Source organism: Archocentrus centrarchus, chromosome 17 (genome assembly GCF_007364275.1).
Source record: "Archocentrus centrarchus isolate MPI-CPG fArcCen1 chromosome 17, fArcCen1, whole genome shotgun sequence".
Taxonomy (NCBI): domain Eukaryota; kingdom Metazoa; phylum Chordata; class Actinopteri; order Cichliformes; family Cichlidae; genus Archocentrus; species Archocentrus centrarchus.
The window spans coordinates 937,918-961,934 of NC_044362.1; the positions used below are offsets into that span (position 1 = coordinate 937,918).

The following is a 24,017-nucleotide window of genomic DNA, read 5'->3' on the forward strand; positions in this document are numbered from 1 at the left end:
ACATCCTGTGTGGTAACTTTTCTATGTGCATCTTGTCGGTGAAAAAAATCCTATTTAAATACTATTTAAATTTAAATATTTAAATTTCTGCTGTTATACAAAACTCATATAAATACGTTCTCTCTGCTTGCTACATTCACACCAAAAAGTAATGGGAGCCATGCGTAAACATGTCCTCTTCTTCTTTTGTTGTCAAAATTAAAGCTCATATAATCTCGATATGTGACTCTGAGTCTTACTTTAATCATCAGCAGCATTGAGGAGCTCAGTGATGGAGAACATTTGTGTCCTTGTGCTTGCAAACAGTGAAAAAGTGCTCCATCCTCCCTCCTCACAGTGACTCCAAATGCTGCTAACAGTCTGTGAAGCAGGAGGAAGAGGAAGTGAACATCCAGCTCAAGGAGGAGACAGAGGGTGACATCATCAAGTAGGCGGTGCCCTCCTTCTGCACTGTGTTCAACCATTGTGTCAATAATAAGTGCTGCTGTGAAGAGAACAATTCTCAGACTGAATGTTGAACATCAGCTAGTTTCTCCTGCTGATTTCAACCTTGTTGTACAGATGGAACATTGGCTGTGGATTATTCTTGCTGCTCTTTTCTTTGGTAAGATACAAAGATCAACATGTTTCCTCTGCAAACAGCTGAACACATTACTGAGCTACACATGAAGAGCTTTGAATGTTCATTACAGAGAAAATCAGAGCAGATCTGCTTCAAAGTGACAATGATCAGTGAAAATGACGTCTATTCTACATGTAATAGAGCTCTTTAAAGCTGCTGATTGTTCTCCTTTAATCAATCATCTTTATTGATTGATCTCTTCCTCTGCATGTTCTGTTCTTCCTCAGAGTGTAAAGGAGAAGACAAAGTGATCCAGCCAGCAGGAGATGTGACTGCTGCTGAAGGAGACACAGTTACACTTGGATGTACCTTTGAAACCAGTTATTCAGGCCCGACTTTGTTCTGGTACAAACAAGAAGCAAATAGTTACCCAAAGTATATGCTGAAAACTTTCTCAACAACTACAGATAAAGCTGATGAATTCAAAAAGGACAGATTTGATGCTAAAATCAACAAGACATCAGTTCCTCTGAAGATCCAGAAGCTTCAGCTGTCTGACTCTGCTGTGTACTACTGTGCTCTGAGGCCCACAGTGACAGGAAACAGCAAAACTCTGTACAAAAACCTTTGGAGCAAAGACAACAGAATACTCCACAACATCCACTAGAGGGAGACACACACTGTTAAACCTCTGATTCTTGTGTCATTGGACTGATGACAAAGACAACAGAGAAATGAAGCAGTAAAGATCAGAGACAGAGACAGAGCTGCTGTGGAAGCACAAAACTATCTTTTATTTGGACTGAATGTTGAACATCAGCTATTTTCATTTTATTTATATAAAGACTTTTATGTGTACATATCAAACACCATGTACAGTCTGTTAGTGTCTGATTTAAAGCCTTAAAATAATAATAATTTTAAAAAAATTTAAATGAGAACACAGAAAAAACAAAGCATGCTTTTAAAAAAGACTCCAGCTGGCACAAAGCCCTACAGCATTTCTCAGCTTCAACATCTGAGCTTACAAAAAAGTGAGGTAGAGAAAAAACTATGAAATTCAGACAGTCAAACATGGGGATATGTTATAAAATGCTACAAAAAACTGGATCCATCTTCCATTAAAAGTTTAGGTGTAAAGGGAAAACAGAGTTCGTCCAATTTTGGAGCTGCAATTCCCAAACACAGATGGATGAGCTGCTTCTCCCTTTGTACTGTTTCACATGTACATTGTTGTTCTACTGAAGCTGTGAGAAAAAAGAAAAAACTACAGAAACATCATCTAACATTTCAAAGTTTTCTTCCAGAATCTGAAAGAAATCCTCCAAAACAACTTTTATAGAAAAAAAATTGAGAACACAGGAACTCACCATTGCAGGTCAGACTTTACATTGTTTTAATGACACTCTGGCTGTCACAATACTAGAATTTCAGACTCGAGCCCTGATACCCAGGAAAACAGTGGATATCATGTGGGGAAAGTTTTTCAAACTGAAGATTAGAAATACTGATTTGTGAAACTGTGTCTGGCTGCAGCCCTCTTTAGTCCCTGTGCTTCTACTGACCTGGCACCATATTTCCAGGGCTGATCTAACAGTTGGTAGGCTCCAATTTCATCTGTCTAGTTGCTGGTACACTTCTCTCTGCTTCAGTCTGAGACATTTGGGGGTGGGGAAGGGCATTTGGCATCAAACTCTGTCACATCAAACATGACGAACTACCTGTTGTGACCCCGTGTAGTAAGGAAGCAGCAGGAAGTATCTCTGGTATCCTGCAAAATTAACATTACTGACAGACAGAACTGATGACCTTTGCTACTTAGCACTCATATTAAGGTTTGCTGCTTCACATTGCTTTCTACAGAAGTTTCAGAAATATGACCCCTGACCTGTGAGTTTTCATGTGGTCCAAAAAAAAAATAAAAAAATGATGGGATGTAGCACATGATGATGACAATCACGTGTTACAAAGATACGGCTTCTTATCTGAGTGGTTTCTCATGTGTACAGTCAAATGATATTGAGAGCGAAAATTTTTTTCGCACATTTTGCAAGAATACGGCTTCTCACCCGTGTGAATCCTCGCGTGGATCGACAGCCTGCTGCTTTGACTAAAACTTTTGCCACATGTTTTGCAAGAATACGGCTTTTCACCCGTGTGACTTTTCATGTGCACCCACAAACCGCTATTCTGACTGAAGCGTTTCCCGCAGGTGTTACAAAGATACGGTTTCTCACCTGTGTGGATTCTCATGTGGATCAACAAACTACCACTTTGAGTAAAACCCTTCCCACATGTGGTGCAGGAATACCGCTTCTCCCCCGTGTGGACTGCCTTATGCTTTTGAAGTGATGATGGGTCACTAAACCCCTTCCCACAGGCTTTACAAAGGTACGGTTTCTCACCTGTGTGGATTCTGTGATGTATCCTCATTTGGTACCGTTTCTTAAACACTTTTCCACAAACATCACATGGTACACACTTGTTACCTGTGTCACTGTTACACTGAATGGCTGACATGGGAAAGCCGTCTGCATTTCCGCAGTGATTTCTCTTCTTTGGCGCTGACTCTGCATTCCTGGTTGATCCTAAATCTGCATTCTTGTTTCCTTCCTGACTCTCAGCTACAAGAACGCTGTCAGAGAGGAGCTGCTCCCTGTTTGGTTCTGAGTCACTGTAGTCACTTTCCTCATACATAGGAGGAACAGTAAAGGTATAAATCTCCTCCTTCAGTAACAGCTGCTCTCCCTCCTGACTGTTGCAGGGTTCCTCGTGCTCCTCTTTAATCTGTGGAGGTTCTGGTTCCTCCTGGTCCAGACTGAAGATCTTCTCCTGGTTCCAGAGCTGCTGCTCAGGGACAACCTCCTCCTTACAGAGATGCTGTTGTGGGAGGTCTGGAGGGACAAAAGAAATAAGTTCTTATTGTAATCACAGAAAAAATACATCTGAGAAAATAAGCAAAACTTTAAATCACTCTAAAGCATGAATGTGTCACTCACATACACTCCCTTCAGGGGGCTTATATCATCATGGGAAGACATCACAACATTAGAGAAACCCCAAACAATAAGATTAGAAAGCATTTGGGGGTTGTGGGAAAAAAGAACCGCTTTTTCCTCACTTACACATGTGAGTGATATTTCAAGACAGCCAACTTGGCAAATGTATTGTTTGCATCAGTGTGAGTAACATCTGAGTAAATCGATCGTGACTGTTGGTAATGCTAATGCGCCCAGTATGTGTTCTGGTCGAAGGTCAGTAGCTGATTTTGTAATCGTGTAATCAGATCACAGGAGCTGGACACTCAGGAGAAGACAGGAGCAGAGTGATCAACTGATAATCACCTGGTGATGAGCCGGATCAGGAAGTGGAGAAAGACACTGGACAGCCCAGGAGTTCCCCGACTTATAGTGAAGGGGTGCTGGGAGCACCCGGCCGAGGTTTCGGCTCAGGAGATCTTCAATTCCCATCTCCAGCTGAACTTTGAGAGTATTCCAAGGGAAGCCGGTGAAACTGACTGTGTGGACCATGTTCATTGCTCATTCACTGCTCAGGTTCTACTGTAAAGTGGTTGGTGCCTGTTATGACAGCAACCATAAAAACAGACATGAAGGGAGCGCTCGAGCTGAAGAAAGAGACTTTGGGAGCAGGTGCAGGTACCAGCAGGTCAAGTGCAGCTCTAGCAGTAGCTCCAGCAAAATCTCAGGTGCGGGAGGTGTTCAGTGAACATGAACAAGACTTTGAGGAAATTCTGGAAAGCCGTCAGGTGACTCAAGAGGGAAAAGCAGTGCTCTACTCTCACTGTATACAATGGGATGGGGTGATGCTGAGCTCAGCTGAGGACACAGTCAAGTGTAATGAGAAATCTGATTAGGATCCTCCAGGAGTCATTTTCATGTGACTCACCTGTTCTGTGGAAGTTTATTTCAGGCTTCCAGGTGATATCCAGGAGTCTGTGCTGACAGTCAATCTTTTCCTCATACTGGATAGGATTATTACCAGCTTCCTTGTATTTAGACTGAAGAAACATAAAGGTGTCAGAACCATGAGAGTGGAGCTGGTCGTGGTCTGATTCTGGTTCTCTCTCGTCATAAGCTGGTGTCACCACAAAGGCATCAGTCTTTTCCTTCAGTACCAGCTGCTCTCCCTCCTGACTGCTGCAGAGTTCCTCCACTTCTTCTTTAATCTGTGGTGGTTCTGGTTCCTCCTGGTCCAGACTGGACCTCCTCTCTTGGTTCCAGAGCTGCTGCACAGGGAAAACCTCCTCCTCCTCCTTACAGTCCTGCTGTTGTGGGAGGTCTGAAAGAACAAGAAAATTAAAACTTATGTGATAATAAGAAAACACACAACCGAGTAAATATTCACAGTTATCATCAGTGTATACAAGTGTTATAATCATGTTCACTCTTACACTGTGTCACTGAGTAAAAATGCAGATTAGTGATGATTTGGGGCATCTAGTCTAAGCACAGAGACCGATGATTTCTGGGGAGTGATGTGTGGAGAAATCCTGAAATAATGTTTTGCAAAGAGTTTCTGATGCACTACAGAAAATGATGAATTCACAAAAAAACAATATGAATGAAATATGAATGAAAGTTATTCTGAAGCTGTGAAAGCAAAATGAGAGGTGAAAGCACAAAGGTGAATAAACTGAAAGGCTGCAAAAGAAGCTTAAAATGTATGTGGATAAAATCAAATCATCTGATTTGATGCTGCAATGAGAAAGAAGAGAGAAAGAGCTTTATTTGTCACATACATATACATGCAGTGAGATTCATTCTCTGCATTTAACCCATCACACACATGGAGTATGTAGTACACACAGCACAGCATGGAGCAGGGGGCAGCCAAGGGGTGCCCGGGGAGCAACCTGGGGGGGTGGGCTTGCTCAGGGACCCACAGTGATGCCAGCCCGAGGATTTGAACCAGGGTCCTCTCAGTGATGAACCCTCTTCTTCTCCCCTAGGCCACCACTCCCCATAAATAAAAATTAGCGACGGGCCGGGACTCGAACCCGTGCCGCCTGCACCGCAATGTGGTATATGCATGTGGTCGCCGGCTTCACCACTAAGCCACCCAGGCGCCCAGTTATATTGAGTGGCAATTAAACAAACTTGAGTTTAAGAAGAAGGAGATCTTCTAACTCTTTGCCAACCCTGTGCTCACCTACTGGTTGCACATAGGAATTACACTTAAGTTACACCTTACAATGAAGCTGCTTCTGAAACAAAATGAACTCTCAGGTCTTTGTTAGACGAGGATAAACAAACTAAGCAGACATCCGTAGTTACAGCGATGCCTTCAAGACACTGTAGCATAAAGACTGCGTGAAGTCTGAATCTGTTTTTGGCCTTCGTTGCTTAGGACAGCAGAGCAGACAGGAAAGGGGGGGGGGGGGGGGGGGGGGGGGGGCAGGAAATGGCCAGAGGCGGAGGCACCCTCAAAGTTATCTCAATCCCAACCTATACAACAAATAACCCTGAACTGGAAGTTCTGATTCCCAAAGCCTTACAGGAATTCCCAGCCCGCTGTGTGGATGGATGAATGGAGCCCAGTGCAGCCCTGTCCTCCGTCTGCTCTTTGTTCGCTCACAGCTTCCAAATAAAAGCAGCAGAGCTCTGATCAGGATCCTCCAGGAGTCCCGTTCATGTGTGAGTTCACGGAGCCCCTCAGAGTGACTCACCTGTCCTGTGCAGCTTTATTTCGGGTTTCCAGGTGATATCCAGCAGTCTGCGCTGACGGTCGATGACTTCTTCGTACTGGACGATCGTTTTTTCAAACTCTGTGAATATTTCTTGAGCAGCAGCAGTTAGCCGCTCGTTGATAAACTCTCTCAGATACTGAACTGAAGGCATTGTTACTCCAACAGCTCAGAGACTCAGCGGAGACACCACAACACAACCACTTCCTGCTCACTCACACTGAGTATCACCAATGCTGTTTCCATCGGATGTGACGCAGCATGAAGATCCGGAAGAGGCGGCGTTTTTTTTTTTTTTTTTTTTTGAGAAACTTTATTTATGCCTTGGTTATCAACACAAATAGAATAAAGTAGAAACAGACATAAGCATGAACATAAATAACAACAAAATACAAAACATGGCAAGTAAGAATTGTACAGTAATCAAAGTAATATTATGATTATTATCAGTCCGCATCAATCAAAGATAAGTTTTGAAGATGCAGCAATGTGAGTTCTGCTTTCTTTTTAGTAGTTAACTTTAAAGCGTTTACATATGAGTGGAAGTCTACTAAGAAAACATAAAAGTTTGGGAGGGATCTGGAGGACCTTGCCTTATGTATATGAAATTTCCAAAGAGGAGCATTAAATTAATAATGAAGCTCAAAATTTTATCTCTACATTCAAACTTGACCAGAGGTGGTAAAAGTACTGACATTCTGTACTTAAGTACAAGTACAAGTACTTGTGTTAAAAATACTTTGGTAAAAGTCAAAGTACTGGTTCAACTTCTTTACTTAAGTAAAAAAAAAAAAGTACAGGCTCTGAAATGTACTCAAAGTAAGAAAGTAAAAGTAGTTCTTTGGAGGACGTTTCTACCTGCTATTTTTCTGTAAAGCTAACTGAACCTCATTATATATTATTGTTAATAATATAAAATAATATCACATGAGAATACAAATGTACATTTTATTTCTAATGAATGCACTCAGCTTGAATCTGTTCTGTAGGACACAAACAGTGAAAGTGAATTTAAACACAGCTCTGTTCTCTGTGTCCTCCATAGTAGAGGGTGATTGTGCCTCCACCTAAACACCAACATGAGGATACTCAGGGGTTACAGTGGGATTCAGAAGGTGGAGGAACCCTAAGATCAGCTGTAGTGGCTCTGCATGGGGAGAAGAATCACAGCTTTCTGTTGTAGCTGCAGTAAATGATGTTGGTGTGCAGGCTGTGATCAGCTGACCTGCTGCTGCTGCTCTGAGGTTTACTGCTCTGTGTGGATGAACTGGATTCACAAAGATGTAACCCAGTATTTCACAGCTCTCTGAGCTGATCTCCATCCCCTACACTGACAGCATACAGGCTGTAGAAATGTTGGATTCAGTGAATGAATCTCAGCATCAGCAGCTTTGATTCAAACTCATCTCTGCTGCACTGATGTAACCTGTAACTCTGACCATGAACAAGCCTCTTTGCAGCAACACAGAGCTTTACTGTAAATACAGTACAACAAGCTGACCTGTTTATCACACACTAAACTGCAGTATTTTCATACAATCTTTGAATAACACAAAGTCAGCATACTTCAGTTTATTTTCCAGTCCTTACCTTTAATTCTAACCTCTCTTCTTCCTCTCCTGTCCTCTTTCTCCATCTCTGAGTGAACTTCTCTCTCTTTGCTCTCCCTGAAATACAGCAGCTCTTCTTTTAGCTAGCAGACACACTGTGTGACAAACTGCACACACTTTGTGTGTTTGCTGATATTTGTTGAGAATTCAGAAACATTGCACTTAAAATTACCTGCCACGTTACTCCCTTTATGCTCGCTCCTCTTCAGTAGCGCTAGCTAAGCTGTTTATGTAGCGCGAGCGCAACTTACGGACTCGGTCCGTAAGTTGATATAAATGATACATTAATTATATGGCTTTGCGTATTTAATCTGCCAGTACGATTGTCTCTTATATGTTATTTATTCCTCCGTTTAGGCTCAGATCATTTGATGTTTGACGGCGCACTGACCGGAAATGCAAACTTCTCTCTGAGGTGTTAAAAAGTAACGAGTCTGTTTGAAAATGTAAGAAGTAGAAAGTACAGATACTCGTGTAAAAATGTAGGGAGTAAAAGTAAAAAGTAGTCAGAAAAATAAATACTCAAGTAAAGTACAGATACCTAAAAAATCGACTTAAGTACAGTAACGAAGTATTTGTACTTCGTTACTTCCCACCTCTGAACTTGACTATAACATCCTTAGGTCTGATTTGGATAGTGCTTTAATTTTATCTTTAACAAATTCCTCCATGTCCCTCCAAAACCTAGAAGCAAGAGAGCAGTTACAAAATAAATGTATTATAGTTTCTGACTTAACTTGACAGAAAGTATAGTTTTCATCCAGATCCCTAAACAATGATAGCTTTTTGTTACAAGGGTAAATGTTGTGCAAAATTTAGAAGTTAAGCTCTCTTATTTTGTTTGAAACACAATATTGAAAGTGAACCATCCATGCTTTCCTCCAATTTACAGTATTCCAGAAAAATTTTCCTTTGCGTATCACGATATTCGAGCTGCACAGAACCTTCCTTATATGCTGATTTGAGCATTTCTTATCCCTTAAATCAATTCCCCCAACTTTTAGACGAGGTAACTGCAAACTAAACCTTTGATATGCAAAATGTGCTTTCATTTACTCTGCTATTCCTGAAGGAATGGCTTTCACTACTGTGGCACACTCTTTATATTTTACTGGAAAACAGTTTTCAGAAAATTGTCATAGCTATAAAAGTTACCATTATCATCAAATAATTCTGCAACAAAGATAATACCTCTATCAATCCAACTCTTTTTATATAAGCTTTTGTTGCTGGTGGTGATATTACCATTATTCCACAATATTTCTTTATATGGGGAAAAATTGTGTGTATGACACAATTTCCATGAAAGTAAAGCTTGTTGGTAAAACTTTGAAAGTTTTACTGGTAACTTAGAAACAAAGTTGCAACTTAGCAAAAATCTTAAACCACCTACCATTTTAAATATATTGTGTGGAATAAAATTCCATAAAGATTCTGGTAACTCAAAACATTTTTTAATCCATTTGACTTTGAAGGTGTTGTTTAGGTGGAAGAAATTTAAAAGTATATATGATTGTAGATTAAATTGTTGTCTGAGAGTTGTATCTTTTGTTATATGAATTCCTAAAAATTTAACACTTTGTTTGACCAGAATATTAAATATATGGCATTCATCAGCATCATACAAACATAAACTTTCACTTTTGTCAACATTTAGTTTGAGCCCTGAGGCATTTGAAAATTTCTGAACTGCATCTAGAGCACCTGGTATCTGTGCTTTATCAATTTTATTTATAAAATTGTTAAGCCATGCATATTTGGGTTGTGGGAAATATTTAAGAATAAGAGTTCAGCAATGATCAGAAACAAAAAGCACGAAATCAGGCAACCCTGTCGTACGCCCCTTAGTATGGGAAACCTTCTAGACATCCGTGGATATAAAATAATCGAGCAGTTTATGTCATTATAAAACATTTTAATAACCTTAATAAACGATTCTCCAAAACCTAAAAGTTGTAGTGTTTGTAAAATGAAGGAATGTTCAATTGAGTCAAATGTTTTATAAAAATCCAGGAAGATCATCAAAGCATTGGAGTTTATGAAATTTGAATAATCTATTAAATCCAACACTAGTCTGATATTAGAGCTTATGTGACGCTTAGGAAGAAATCCATTTTGGTTTTCACTTATTATCTCTCCTAAATTCTTTTTCAATCATTTAGCATACACCAGAACTAAAATTTTATAATCAGGATTTAAAAGTGAGATAGGTCTCCAATTTTCTATTTTTAAAGGGTCTTTGTCAGCCTTGGGCAGCAGCGTTATTAAACCCTGTTTCATGGTTGTAGTCATTTCTGGCTTACTTATACAATATTTAAACATTAGTAAGAGATGGTCACTGATTAATTCCCAAAAACAGAGATAGAACTCTACTGTAAGTCCATCACTACCAGGTGACTTACCTAAGCTCATTGAACGTACAGCTTCTGTGATATCTGAACAGAGGAAGCCTCGTTGACTGTGTGTCCGCCATATTAGAGGAGGCAAAGCTGTGCTGTGAACTAATATAAATAGGATTTTAAAGCACGTTTTAACAGTGAATTTTACATTAATGCCCCAGCTTATTTAATTCACTCACACACACACACACACACACACACAGACACACACACACACACACACACACACACACACACACACACACACACACACACACACACACACACACATACAAAAGTTAATGGGAAACAGGTACCAAAAACAATGTATTAAAGCTTCTTAGTTTATTACAATAACTTTATTGATCCCACACATCAGTAATTCACGTTTCATCAGCTGTAAAGTAGTGCAAAAAAAAAAAAAAACTGTGTATGTTACACTTTAATAATATATGAATAACAATAAATGTGGATTAACCCCCGTCCACACACAAGAAATAAACATCTTATTTTCATTTATTTTTTGGCCATTTGGAGGCAACAAAAATCATTTTAAACACCACACATACACACAGGTTATGTACACTATAGACATTTTTCTGTTTAAGTAAGACCACTAAAATCCATTAAAAAGAATGGTTTTGCACATTGTTTTCCTATTGTTGCCACTCTGTAATTGTATGGTTTTTAGTTTGGTGATGTGGTGCAGTCTCAGCTTGTGGAATAATAATAATAATTAAAACCGCAAGCGGTGATATCGGGCCCTCGCACTCCGCGCGCGTCGACCTGTGGCGCTCGTCGACCCGTGCTGCACTCGGAGGTTTTGTGATCGTGATGGGTCTCTAGAAAGTTGAATTCTTTTATAGGAAAAGGTATCTTTTGCTCTCGGCATAGACGCAATGGAATATTTGGGGGTGTGGTCACGGCTCCAGCATGCAAAATAGGGCATGGGTCTGATTGACTTTTTTGATGGGCTGTTTGTCTAGATGATGTGGAGCCAATTTGGTCTCACTGGGTGAAATGCCCTAGGAGGAGTTCATTCAAATAGCAGGCCTGAAAATGGCAAAAATTGACACTTTCAATTGAAGATGCTGGACTTCCTGTAGGGTTTGGAGTATGGCTCCAAGAGACTTTTTTGTATGTCTTAGGATGTTACATGAGTGTGCAAAATTTCAGAGCTGTAGATAAAATGTAACTCAGGGGCTAGCTAAAAAACATGGTATATTATGATATTTAAAGCTGCCAGTAGGGGGCGCTCTAACGTTTATGGACTTTATGCATATCAATGTGTTCAGGGCAGGAGGCTTATCAAATAGATGAGGATTTTGTAAGGAATGGTGAAAGATATTTCATGTATTTCAGAGCAAAACTAATTCTGTGGACGGTCATACAAATTTTCATTTGCTTCTGTAGGGGGCGCTATTGCGCCTACAGTCTTGAATCTGTAGTTATGGATTCAGCCTGGGTGTGTACATGAGTGATTAAATTTTCAGCCTGATCAGACAAAGCATGTGCGAACAAGTGCACAAACAATTTTGGTGGTGAGGGAGAAAAACGAAGGCCAACTTCAATGGCCTGGTGTGATAAGGCCATTTAATATTTTGTAAAGATTTCCACAATATTTGATGGGCTCCTTGTCTAGATGATGTGGAGCAAATTTGGTCTCACTGGGTCAAATGCCCTAGGACAAGTTCGTTCAAATAGCAGGCGTGGAAATCGCAAAAATTGACACCTTCAATTGAAGATGGCCGACTTCCTGTAGGGTTTGGGGTATGGGTCCAAGAGACTTTTTTGTACGTCTTAGGATGTTACATGAGCCTGTACATTTTCATACATGTAGATAAAACGTAGCTCCGGGGCTACTCAAAAAACATGCTATTTTAAGATATTCGGAGCTGCCACTAGGCGGCGCTCTACCGTTTATGGACTTTATGCATATGAGTGTGTTCAGGGCAGCATGCTTATCACACCACAGAAGTTTGAGCCAGATTGGGCAAGTTGGCTTGGAGTTACAGCCATTTTTGTGTTCATGGCGAATCATCGAACTTTGCCGTCCCATAAGGGTCACGCCCTTTTGTCAAAAAGTCACAGTTTTGAAAACACAGTAAGTCGAACTTCTTAAGGCTTTCCAGGTGAAATTTGAGATGGTTCTGCTAAACCACCTTGGAGCTGGACCTCCAAGTGTAAAATATGACATTTCCTGTTCCCACTAGGTGGCGCTGCGACTGATATTAAATATTGTCATATGTATGTGTTCAGGGGGGCACCCTCATCCTACTGGAGAAGTTTGATGCACATTGGATCATGTAGGTATGAATGAGAGGCAATCAAAATTTCATGGCGAATGATCAAAGTTCAAAGGGGCATAAGGACCCCTCCCCCTTGGCAAAAACTCACCATTTTCAAGATTTAGATTCCCCTGGGGGTGTAGGTTAGACAAACCAAATATGAAGATGATAACGTCTAAAACCTCTGAGTTATTAGAAAAAGTGTGAGGGCTGCAAATCGCCAAATTTGCATAATTAATTCAAAATGGCGGACTTCCTGTTGGGTTTAGGGCATGGCTCCAAGAGGATTTTTTGTGCGCCTGGACATGATATACATGTGTATGAAGTTTCATTCATGTACGTGAAACACAGCGGTGGGGCTCCAGTTTAGGGGGCGCTAGCGAGCCATTTGGGCGCGCCCTTGCCCGAGCCCATTAAAATACTTTTTCATGAGTTTTTGAATATGATAAAGCCCCCAAAAAGCCAATTCATTTGCCTGAATAATAATAATAAAAAAAAAAAAAAAAAAAAAAAAAAAAAAAATAATAATAAACGAAGCAATTACAATAGGGCCTTCGCACAGTTCGTGCTCGGGCCCTAATAACCTGGGGTTCAGTATCTTGCCCAAGGATACTTTGACATGCAGTCTGTAGCAGCCAGGAATCGAACCACCGACCCTCTGCTCAATAGGTGACCTGCTCTACCACCTGAGCACCGCAGTGAAGACATGTCATCATGATCAAATCCGAGGAGAAACAGATTGAAACACAGTGAGAGATAAAGGCAGTTTGATAGGTTATTATTCTTAATTAATAAAGGTTTAAAACTGATAAATTAACTAAAGCTGCAAGAAGAATGTAAAGCAATACAGGTGCATCATTATTTTTCAGGCTTGATTTATTTCATTTTATTTTAATTTTTATTTGGACACATTCATACGAAGGAGTATTACGGCCACATTGAGAAGACAAAATAAATTGTGCATTTTGAGAATAAAGTCAAAATTTTGAGAAAACTTGCTGCTTGTAGAGAGTGTAGTGGCATCTCTGAGGAGCTGGAATAGTGAGAAAACTATTTGATACACTGCAGATTTAGCAAGTTTTCCCACTTTCAAAGAATGGAGAGGTTTGTAATTTTTATCCAAGGTACACTTCACTGTGAAAATACAGAAAATCACATTGTATGATCTTTAAATAATTAATTTGCATTTTCTTACATGAAATAAGTATTAGATCACCTGCCTAGAAATCATGAACACATCACTCCAGTTTAACAGGTTTACACTGGCTTCCTGTCCTATTTTGTATTGATTTTAAGATTCTTTTACTTACTTTTAAAGTCTTAAATGGAATGGCACTACCAACCAGCAAGAATTCTGGCACTCATAGACCTGTTAGTTTTTCTTTAAGAAGCCCTCCTATTCTGTATTACCCATATTTACCTATATTAATTGCACCTGTTTGAACTTGTTACCTGTATAGAAGACACACTGATTCACACTCCAACCTCTCCACCATGCCCAAGACCAAAGAGCACAAGGCTGGGATGGACTACAGGACAATAGGCAAGCAGCTTGGTGAGAAGCCAACAACTGTTGGCGCAATTACTAGAAAATGGATGAAACACAAGATGACTGTCAGTCTTCCTCAGTCTGGGGCTCCATGCAACATCTCACCTCATGGGGTAAGGATAATTCTGAGAAAGGTCAGGAATCAGCCCAAAACTACACAGGGGGACCTGGTCAATGACCTAATGAGAGATCAATTCTCAAAGATGACCATTAGTAACACACTATGCCATCATGAATTAAAATCCTGCAGGGTACGCAAGGTCCCCCTGCTCACACCAGCAAATGTCATGTGGTCGGATGAGCCCAAAATGGAGCTCCTTGGTATCAACTTCACTCGCCATGTTCGGAGGAACAAGAAGGATAAGTACAACCCCAAGGACAGCGTCGCAAACATTTAGCATGGGGGTGGAAACATCATAGTTTGGGGGTGCTTTTCTAGAAGGGGGATAGGACAACTGCACCTTATTGAAGGGAGGATGGAAGGTAAGATTTTGACCAACAACCTCCTTCCCTTAGTAAGAGCATTGAAGATGGGTCATGGCTGGGTCTTCCAGAATGACAATGACCCAAAACACACAGCCAGGGCAACTAAGGAGTGGCTCCGTAAGAAGCATTTCAAGGTCCTGGAGTGGCCTAGCCAGTCTCCAGACTTGAACCCAATAGAAAATCTTTGGAGGGAGCTGAAATTCAATGTTGCTCACAGACAGTCCCAAAACCTGAAATATCTTGAGAAGATCTGTATGGAGGAGTGGGTCAAAATCCCGCTGCAGTGTCTGCAAACTTTGTCGAAAACGACAGGAAACATCTGACCTCTGTAATTGCAAATGAAGGTTTCTGTACCAAATATTAAGTTCTGTTTTTCTATTGCATCAAATACTTATTTCATGCAATAATCCATCCATCCATTCTCTTCCACTTATCCGGGGCCGGGTCACTGGGGCAGGAGCCTAAGCAGAGAAGCCCAGGCTTCCCTCTCCCCAGTCACCTCCTCCAGCTCATCCGGAGGGACCCCAAGGCGTCCCCAGGCCAGCCGAGAGATATAATCTCTCCAGCGTGTCCTGGGTCTACCACGGGGCCTCCTCCCGGTGGGACATGCCCGGAACACCTCACCAAAGAGGCGGCCAGGAGGCATCCTAATCAGATGCCCGAGCCACCTCAACTGGCTCCTTTCGATGAGGAGGAGCAGCGGCTCTACTCTGAGCCCCTCCCGGGTGGCCGCACTCCTCACCTTATCTCTAAGGGAGAGACCAGCCACCCTTCGAAGGAAACTCATTTCTGCTGCTTGTATTCGCGATCTTATTCTTTCAGTCACTACCCAAAGCTCGTGGCCATAGGTGAGGGTAGGAACGTAGATCGACCGGTAAATTGAGAGCTTCGCTTTTACACTAAGCTCCCTCTTCACCACGACAGACCAGTGCAGCGTCCGCATCACTGCAGAAGCAGCCCCGATCCGTCTGTCGATCTCCCGCTCCCTTCTCCTGTCACTCGTGAACAAGACCCCGAGATACTTGAACTCCTCCAAGTATCTTACTACTCATCATTAATTAAAGAAAATAAGAACAACCCCAGGTTTGTTTTCAGTTCTGTAGCCAGGCTGACAGAGTCAGAGCTCTGTAGAGCCGAGTGTTCCTTTCACTTTAACTAGTAGTGATTTCATGGATTTCTTTACAAATAAAATTTTAGACATTAGAGAAAAAATTATTCATAATCATCTCAAAGATTTATCTTCATGTTCGGCTGCTTTCAGCACTGCTGGTATTTGTTTAGACTCTTTCGTTCCAGTTGATCTTTCAGAGTTAACTTCAATAGTTACTTCCTCCAAACCAGCAACAACAGTCAGGTTTCAGAATTCATCACAGTACAGAAACATCCTTTCTCAGAGTGATGCTGAAAAGCTAATTCATGCATTTATTACTTGTAGACTGGATTATTGTAATTCATTATTATCAGGCCCCATGTTATCTTAAAGACCTCATAGTACCATATCACCCCAACAGAGCACTTCGCTCTCAGACTGCTGGCTTACTTGTGGTTCCTCGGATACTTAAGAGTAGAATGGGAGGCAGAACCTTCAGCTTTCAGGGCCCTCTTCTGTGGAACCAGCTCCCAGCTTGGATTCAGGAGACAGACACCCTCTCTATTTTTAAGATTAGGCTTAAAACTTTCCTTTTTGATCAAGCTTATAGTTAGGGCTGGATCAGGTGACCCTGAGCCATCAATTAGTTATACTGCTAGGGGGCTGCTGGGGGGGTTCCCATGATGCACTGTTTCTTTTCATTCACCTTCATTTTCACTGTGTTTATACCCCACTCTGCATTTATAATTAATTATTATAAATCTCTGTCTCTCTTCCACAGCATGTTTTTTGTCCTGTCTCTCTCCCCTCAGCCCAACCAGTCACAGCAGATGACTGCCCCTCCCTGAGCCTGGTTGTGCTGGAGGTTTCTTCCCACTGTCAGCAAATACTTGCTCATAGGGGGTTGTTTTAACAGAAGAAAAAGGCTGAAACAGAAATGAAGGTGCTACAATGGCCCAGTCAGAGTCCAGACCTCAACCTGACTGAAAAGTTGTGATGGGACCTTCAGAGAGCTGTGAACAAATGAATGCTGCAAACCTCAATTAGCTGTGAAGAAGAGTGGATCAAATTTGAAAGATTAATAGTCACACAGAAAATAGTACAGCAAGTTATTATGAATGTTTCTCTGTAATTATTGTAGGGGTCTTTAGCTTATATTATAAAGCACCTCAAGGTGACTGTTTTTTGTGATTTGGCACTGTATGAAGAAGGGAGATCAGTGGGTGTGGTCCAACTACGGGAGGATCATACTTCAGCCTCCAGGTACAGTCTATGTGGGAGTATGGGGTGTCTGGCCTGTTGTTGTGGGTCATTCAGTCTCTGTACATCTGCAGTGAGAGCTTGGTGAGCATTGTCAGCAATAAGTCTGACTTGTTTCCTGTGGGCAGTGGATTTCATCAGGTCTGCCCTTTGTCATCAATTCTGTAAAATAATTTTAATAATTAGGCATAGCCAAGTGACAGAGGTTTTGCGCCATGGTGGACTCAGAATCTCTTCCCTGCTTGTTGTGGATGATGTGCTCCTGTTGGCTTCATCAGGTGGTGGCCTCCAGCTCACAGTGGAATGGTTTGCAGCCAGATGTGAAGTTGCTGGAATAAGAATTAGCATGTGAATCCCCATGGTCTTCAGCTGGAAAAGGGTGTAGTGCCCTCTCTGCCTCAGGGACGAGTTGCTGTCCCAGGTATCAAGTATCTCGGGGTCTTATTCACAAGTGCTGAAAGAAGGGAACAGGAGATTGACGCACAGATCAGGGCTACATCTGCAGTTATGTGGATGCTGCACTGGTCTGTTGTGGTAAAGAAGGAGCTGTGTGTGAAAGTGAAGCTGTCGATTTACTGGTCAATCTACATCTTTACCCTCATCTATGGTCATGAGCTTTGGGTGGTGACCGAAAGAATGAGATCATGAATACAAGTGGCAGAAAGGAGGAGGTGGCTGAGGAGATGAACCAAGACACCAAAAACTACCAGCTCAGGGTATTTTTTTCCTGCTGTGAGTTCATCACAGCAGACAACAAAGAAGAGTCCAGTTTAGAAGGCAGCACTGTTACTCTGTACCACAGAAATTCCAGATGAGCTGCATGCAATGATCTTTGTTCTGGTATCAACAATATCCAGGAAAACCAGCAAAGTTCCTGATCTTTCACCTGGGAACACAAATAAGTATAAATTCCAGACTGTTTGTTAAACCTGTTGATGATCAAAGATGAACAGATATTCAGATCTCCTCTGCTGCAGGGAGACTCTGCTGGTCATTACTGTGCTGTGAGGCCCACAGTGGCAGGAACCCACAGTCTCTGATTCCACACTGCTGAACTCCACTAGAGGGCCACATCACCAAGTAGGCGGTGCCCTCCTTCTACACTGTGTTCAACCATTGTGTCAATAATAAGTGCTGCTGTGAAGAGAACAATTCTCAGACTGAATGTTGAACATCAGCTAGTTTCTCCTGCTGATTTCAGCCTTGTTGTACAGATGGAACATTGGCTGTGGATTATTCTTGCTGCTCTTTTCTTTGGTAAGATACAAAGATCAACATGTTTCCTCTCTACAGGTTTCAGTAAAAGAGGGGATATAAATACTTTTTATTGCTTTAGATTTATGAACATAAGAATTGTTCTCCTTTAATCAATCATCTTTATTGATTCATCTCTTCCTCTGCATGTTCTGTTCTTCCTCAGAGTGTAAAGGAGAAGACAAAGTGATGCAGCCAGCAGGAGATGTGACTGCTGCTGAAGGAGACACAGTTACACTTCAGTGTACATATACTTCAACTACTTCAGCTTCATATTTATTCTGGTACAAACAAGAAGTGAATGACTTTCCCAAATATATACTGCAACGTTACTCTGGAGCAAAGGAAACTGAAGACTCTGAGAAAAGTCGATTTTCTGCTGTAGCCAACAAGACATCAGTTCCTCTGAAGATCCAGAAGCTTCAGCTGTCTGACTCTGCTGTGTACTACTGTGCTCTGCAGCCCACAGTGACAGGAAACAGCAAAACTCTGTACAAAAACCTTTGGAGCAAAGACAACAGAATACTCCACAACATCCACTAGAGGGAGTTTTAAAATGTTTTTTTTTTCTTCTTCTCTTTAATAGTAGAACTATGGAAGCTTGAAAACCATCAACATTAGAAGTAGCTTCCAGCAGTCTCATAATGCACTGCTGGACATAACAAGATGATGAGGCTCTCCCTGGATTGGTGTTGTGTTTCAGAGGCAGTGCAGACGGTGTAAGGAGTGGCTTCTCACTTTGCTAGCATAAAAATAAATAAATAAATAAATAAAACAGCCAAACAAACTCTTGCTACTGAGTATTTTCCTCAAATTTGACAAACTGCAGCTACGAACCAACAGCTATGCTCATTTTTGCTGTTTTAGGGTTATAAGATACTCATCTCAGACACTCAGCCCCCCCACTGTGACAGGAATAGAGTCTGGTCAGAGCAGAGGAGGGGACCTCGGCGTCTTTGTACACAATCATAGCTGCAGTGACAGCAAGATCATTCAGACCCACTGTTCTCCTCACCTGGAAGTAAAGTCTGTTATATGTAAACCCTTCTACCTGCTCACAGCAGCGATCATCATCACACACAACATTAACATTAGCACAGCTCTCTCCCATCTGCACAACAATATTAACAGACAGCAGCAGGCTCACCAGAGGGAGTACACTGATGGGATTAACCAAGACTGCTAAAAGACTGTGCTTCCCTGATTTGTATAACACACACAATGTCGCACAAGACAGAAAAACACACTGAACCACATCTATGCCAACTTAAAGCATCTGGTCCTCTGTTACATCTGTTTGATTTAATTCAGCTTTATTTATATAGGGCCAAATCACAACAACAGTCACTACTTTATATTGTAAGGCAGGGGTGTCAAACTCAGTCACAGAACACAACACAATTTAAGTCACAGGCCAAACAGGTTTCCTAATTATTGAACAGTTTAAAACTGAAAATATTTTAATCAGCAATATGACATAATAATTAAATTTTTCTTAAAAAATAACAGAGAAAACATTTGAACATTCTGGACAGAAGCGCAGTGCACGGTGGTCAGGTTTAGTCAGTTTTTATTGATAAAAAGTAGTCCTTTGCAGCAGAAAAGGCGCAGAGGCTGGATTTTCTCTCTCCTCTGTGTGAGCGTTTCCAACTCTGCAGCTCTGAGGCTGCTGCTGGCGAACTGGAGATAAGGAGAAAAAAAGGTCAGTTGGGGTGGGAAAAAAGACAGAGTTTGTGACGGTTGGGTTATGAGGAGCTGCGCTATGACTACCACTAGCAATGAGACAATGTGACATCAGCTTGAAGAAAGTTTCTGTCTTTTAAAGCCAGAATCTCAATCAGCCCAGCAGCCCACAGGTGAGTAACGAGGATGAGGTACAGCAGGTGTGTACCTGCGTGGACGGGATCCACTGCTTGGAGCCGTCTATGGAGGCACGGCCATGGAGCCTAAACACACACACACACACAAAGAGAGAAGGCCGGAGAAGGAGTAGGCTGGATAGGAGGCAGGGACATGACAAATTGATGGAAATTTGCAAGTTTTTTTTTTGATGTAATATAAATAAATAAACAAATAAATAAACAAATCACCAACTTATCATGGTGGAGGGGTTTGTGTGTCCCAGTGATCCCATGAGCAATGTTTTGCAAGGGCTTGTCCCCCTGATAGTCCTGGGTGACGGGCCAGACAAAAGTGATTCAGAAAACCTCTATGAAAAAGTCACCAGTGGAACTGTTTACTTGGGTCCCACTCTGGAACCAGGCTCGGGGCGGGAGCTCGAGGGAGAGAGTCCGGTGGCTGGGCATTAGCTCGTGGTGCCATGCTGAGTGCAGCCCAAAGACACAACATGGGCCCACTCCTGCAGATCAGCTGACCTGGGATCAGGTGCAGTGTGTGTTGGGTGGTGACCAAAGGCGGAGGCCTTGGCAGACCAAACCGAATGTCAAATCTCTGGTGGGGAAGGAGCCTGAGCTAGTGTGTGAGGTTGAGAGATACCAGCTGAATGTAGTCGGGCTCCCCTCAACGCATGGGGGGCTGGACTCTGTTCCAGTCTGGAGTTGCCCTCAGTGAGAGGCAGGGATGAAGCTATATACTTTCTGAGGTGTATGCGGACACCCCCCACCCCCACCCAACCCCACAGGCACACACACAGACCCTCAAGGATTACTGTGTTCTTGTGTGCAGATCAAAATTATTCATGGACTTATAAAATACAAGACAAGGCTTTTATTTTCCATCTTCTGCTTATCTGAAGTTGGGTGGCTGGGGCAGCAGCCTTAAGTAGCCTCAGTAGGGAGACCCTACATATAAAAAACAATTTTAAATTTTAATTTTAAATGATATCCTTTTGGTTAACAGGACAGGATGCTGCATTTGATCAGACTAATCAGATACATCACAACAGCACTGTAGTGTTATACTGAGTGAAGACCTTTAAACTCAAGTGTGTCACTGCCAAGTTTTATAATTTATCTGTTTTATGATTCATCATCTAGTTAAACAAATTATTACAAGTTCCTTTATTACTCTTGTTGTGATCTCTTATATTCAAACTACAACACACTGTTGCAGAACAGTGACCTGTTATTTTACTACTAGTAACTTAAGCTAACCTGAGTATTTAAAAGCCTCACCTCCCACTGCTCAGGACAGCGCACAGCACAAATGGCAGAAATGAGCTTCCTCCGAAGGCTGGCTGGCCTCTCCCTTAAAAATAGGCTGGGCAGTGTGGCCATTCTGGAGGGGCTCATAGTAGAGCTGCTGCTCCTCCACATCGAAAGGAGCCAGTTGAGGTGGTTTGGGCATCTTACAAGGGTGCCTCCTGGGTGCCTCTTGGGTGAGGTGTTCTGGGCATGTCCCACCAGGAGGAGGCCCCGGGCTGGACCCAGGACACGCTGTAGAGATTATATCTCTCAGCTGGCCTGGGAATGCCTTTGAGAGGTGGCTGGGGAGAGGGAAGTCTGGGCTTCTCTGTATTTGCTGGTGTTTACTGGCAGGCCATTAATCGTTGCCATATTAAATTATCTTGTGGGCCTTGAGTTACAATATGTGTTGTAAGGTAATTACAGTGAAAACCCAACAGTCAGAAGACCCTTATGAGTAAGCATTTGGTGACAGTGGGAAGGAAAACTCTGTTTTAATAGGAAAAAACCTCCAGCAGAACCAGGCTCAGGGAGGGGCAGTCATCTGCTGCGACCAGTTGGGTATGAGGGGAGGGAGACAGGACAAAAGACATGCTGTAGATGAGAGCAAGAGATTAATAGTAAATAATGATTAAATGGAGAGCCTGGTATAAAAAGAGTGAAAAGTAATGAATGAGAAGAAACAATGCATCATGGCAACCCCCCAGCAGTGAAAACAAAACCATCCAGTGAGCTGCAGTTCTGCAGGCAGGAACAGTTTGATGATGAGGGCTCAGAGGAGAATGATCAGACTGGTTGGAGCTCACAGACAGACCACAATCACTCACACTGAAAAGCAGCTCCTCCTCCTCCTCCTGACTGCAGAAGCTGCTTCAGGGCAGAAAACAGTTTGACTCCAGCTGTGAACATCAAACCACTCACAGCTGACTCCTGGTGAACATTAGTTCCAACATTTCTCCTCTGGAAACTTGGAAAAACTGGCTGTGATTTGGATCTTTTCAGCTCTCATAGGTACGTATGTTTCTGACATGACCTGAAACCTGAAATTCAAAGACATTTTTACAGTGTTACAGAAACTGTTTGGATTTCTTTGAGCTTGCTGTGTTTTCCAATGTTGGATATGTGACTGTGGAGCAGAGCTGTAGATATAACATGTTGTTTCATCACCAGGTAACAGCTTGGAGGATGATATTACTGCCAGCAGTGCTGAAGTGCTTTCATCAGAGGGACAAACAGCTACTGTGTCCTGTAGCTATTCAGTTAAAGCCGATAATCTCCAGTGGTATCGACAGGATCCTGGATCAGCTCCTCAGTTCCTTCTCCTGATCACTGACACAAAAGAACCGAGTATAGTGAGAGCAACACCCCCAAACCCTCGACTGACTGCTACACTGAATGAAGAGAGGAATCAAGTCAACCTTCAGATCTCCTCTGCTGCAGTGACAGACTCTGCTGTGTACTACTGTGCTCTGAGGCCCACAGTGACAGGAAACAGCAAAACTCTGTACAAAAACCTTTGGAGCAAAGACAACAGAATACTCCACAACATCCACTAGAGGGAGCCACACACTGATGAACATCAGTGCTTTGTTAGGACATCTATTGTAGATACTTACCTAACCTGACAAGCTGAAGTCACAGTAAATTAGTAAAAACACAAACTTGATTCAAACTTTTCATAACTGTTTAACACAAAAGTTTAAGTGGAACTTCCTCATTATGTACAGTTTGTATAAAAATGACAAATTTGAATAATGCATGTTCTGATCACAGTATAACAAACAAGCTTTTTGGAAAAGTGTTGAAAATGGTTGATGAGTGGAAAACTGATATTATTTAGTAACATTTCACAATCCTTGTTTCTCTTTTCTAAAAATGGAATCAGTGAAAAACTTGTCAACATTTAAGAATCACAAAGTTCTTTGTTTAAAACAAAGAAATGAAATTTAATGATTTCTCTGAAGGTTGCTGGAAATAAATCAATATTTTCTTACACTGAGCCACTGAGATCAGATGGAACGATGCTCTCCTCCTTCTATGTTCCAAAATTGTTTTGTAATCTCTTCATGAGCTGTTCTGGATGGAAACGTCAGTTCTGCTCCTGATTATATTAATTTTTGTCTTTAGGTGGAGGCAGTCACCCTCTACAATGTAGGCACCAGAAAATAGAACTGTTTTAAAGTCCCTTTCACAGCTTGTGTCCTACTTAACAGATTCAAGCTGAGTACATTCATTAGGATTAAAATTTAGATTGGAATAACATTTGTAGTCTTATGTAATATAATTTTATTATATTACATTAATACAGAAGATCATATTCCAGTAGCTGAAAATTGTCAGCCAGGCACAGCACCAGATGGTAAAACGCTAGCCAGATTGTCATGGCATTGGAACTTTTTGGGGGTTTAGTGCCACCTTTCTACTCTGTAAAACATAGCAGCCTCATTTAGTTAAATCCACTTACTACATTTCTTTAACACAATGAGCTCTGACAATTTTTTGATTTTGAACTCTACATTATAAGTTTTAGAAAGTAAAACTTACAGCTATCCATTGTGCTGACTATTTGAGAAATTTGTCAGATTTGTATGTGTTGACTGAACTTGAATCTGTAAGTCAGAAGTTGAAAAAAAAGGAGAGGATAAAAGGCGGGAAAGTAAAACTTAAAGTTAAAGTTGTACTGACTATTTGGG

At 41.7% G+C, this 24,017-nt stretch overlaps 2 protein-coding genes and 1 gene segment (V, D, J or C); 1 reads left to right on the top strand and 2 right to left on the bottom strand.

The window, feature by feature from the left end:
* Positions 1–24,017, bottom strand: part of LOC115795213 (zinc finger protein 2 homolog) — a 500,950-nt gene that overhangs the window by 451,424 nt on the left and 25,509 nt on the right. The window lies entirely within an intron of this gene.
* Positions 468–1,307, top strand: LOC115795267 (T-cell receptor alpha chain V region CTL-F3-like). The segment is given in 2 exon segments: positions 468–604; positions 850–1,307. Coding segments are annotated over 2 exon segments (423 nt in total).
* On the bottom strand, positions 1,386–6,503 carry LOC115795222 (zinc finger and SCAN domain-containing protein 23-like). The gene is made up of 3 exons (XM_030751050.1): positions 6,249–6,503; positions 4,469–4,861; positions 1,386–3,456 (listed from the first exon to the last, which is right to left on the bottom strand). Exons 1-3 carry the CDS (start codon positions 6,418–6,420, stop codon positions 2,519–2,521), a joined length of 1,503 nt encoding a protein of 500 aa, XP_030606910.1. The 5' UTR covers positions 6,421–6,503; the 3' UTR covers positions 1,386–2,518.

Bases quoted from the DNA above. Each gene is read 5' to 3' on its own strand.
- LOC115795222 (XM_030751050.1), bottom strand. From the start codon at position 6,420: ATGCCTTCAGTTCAGTATCTGAGAGAGTTTATCAACGAGCGGCTAACT. The intron at 4,862-6,248 runs GTGAGTCACTCT...TTGTTCTTTCAG, and splicing joins AATAAAGCTGCACAGGACAG to ACCTCCCACAACAGCAGGAC. The intron at 3,457-4,468 runs GTGAGTCACATG...TTGTCCCTCCAG, and splicing joins AATAAACTTCCACAGAACAG to ACCTCCCACAACAGCATCTC.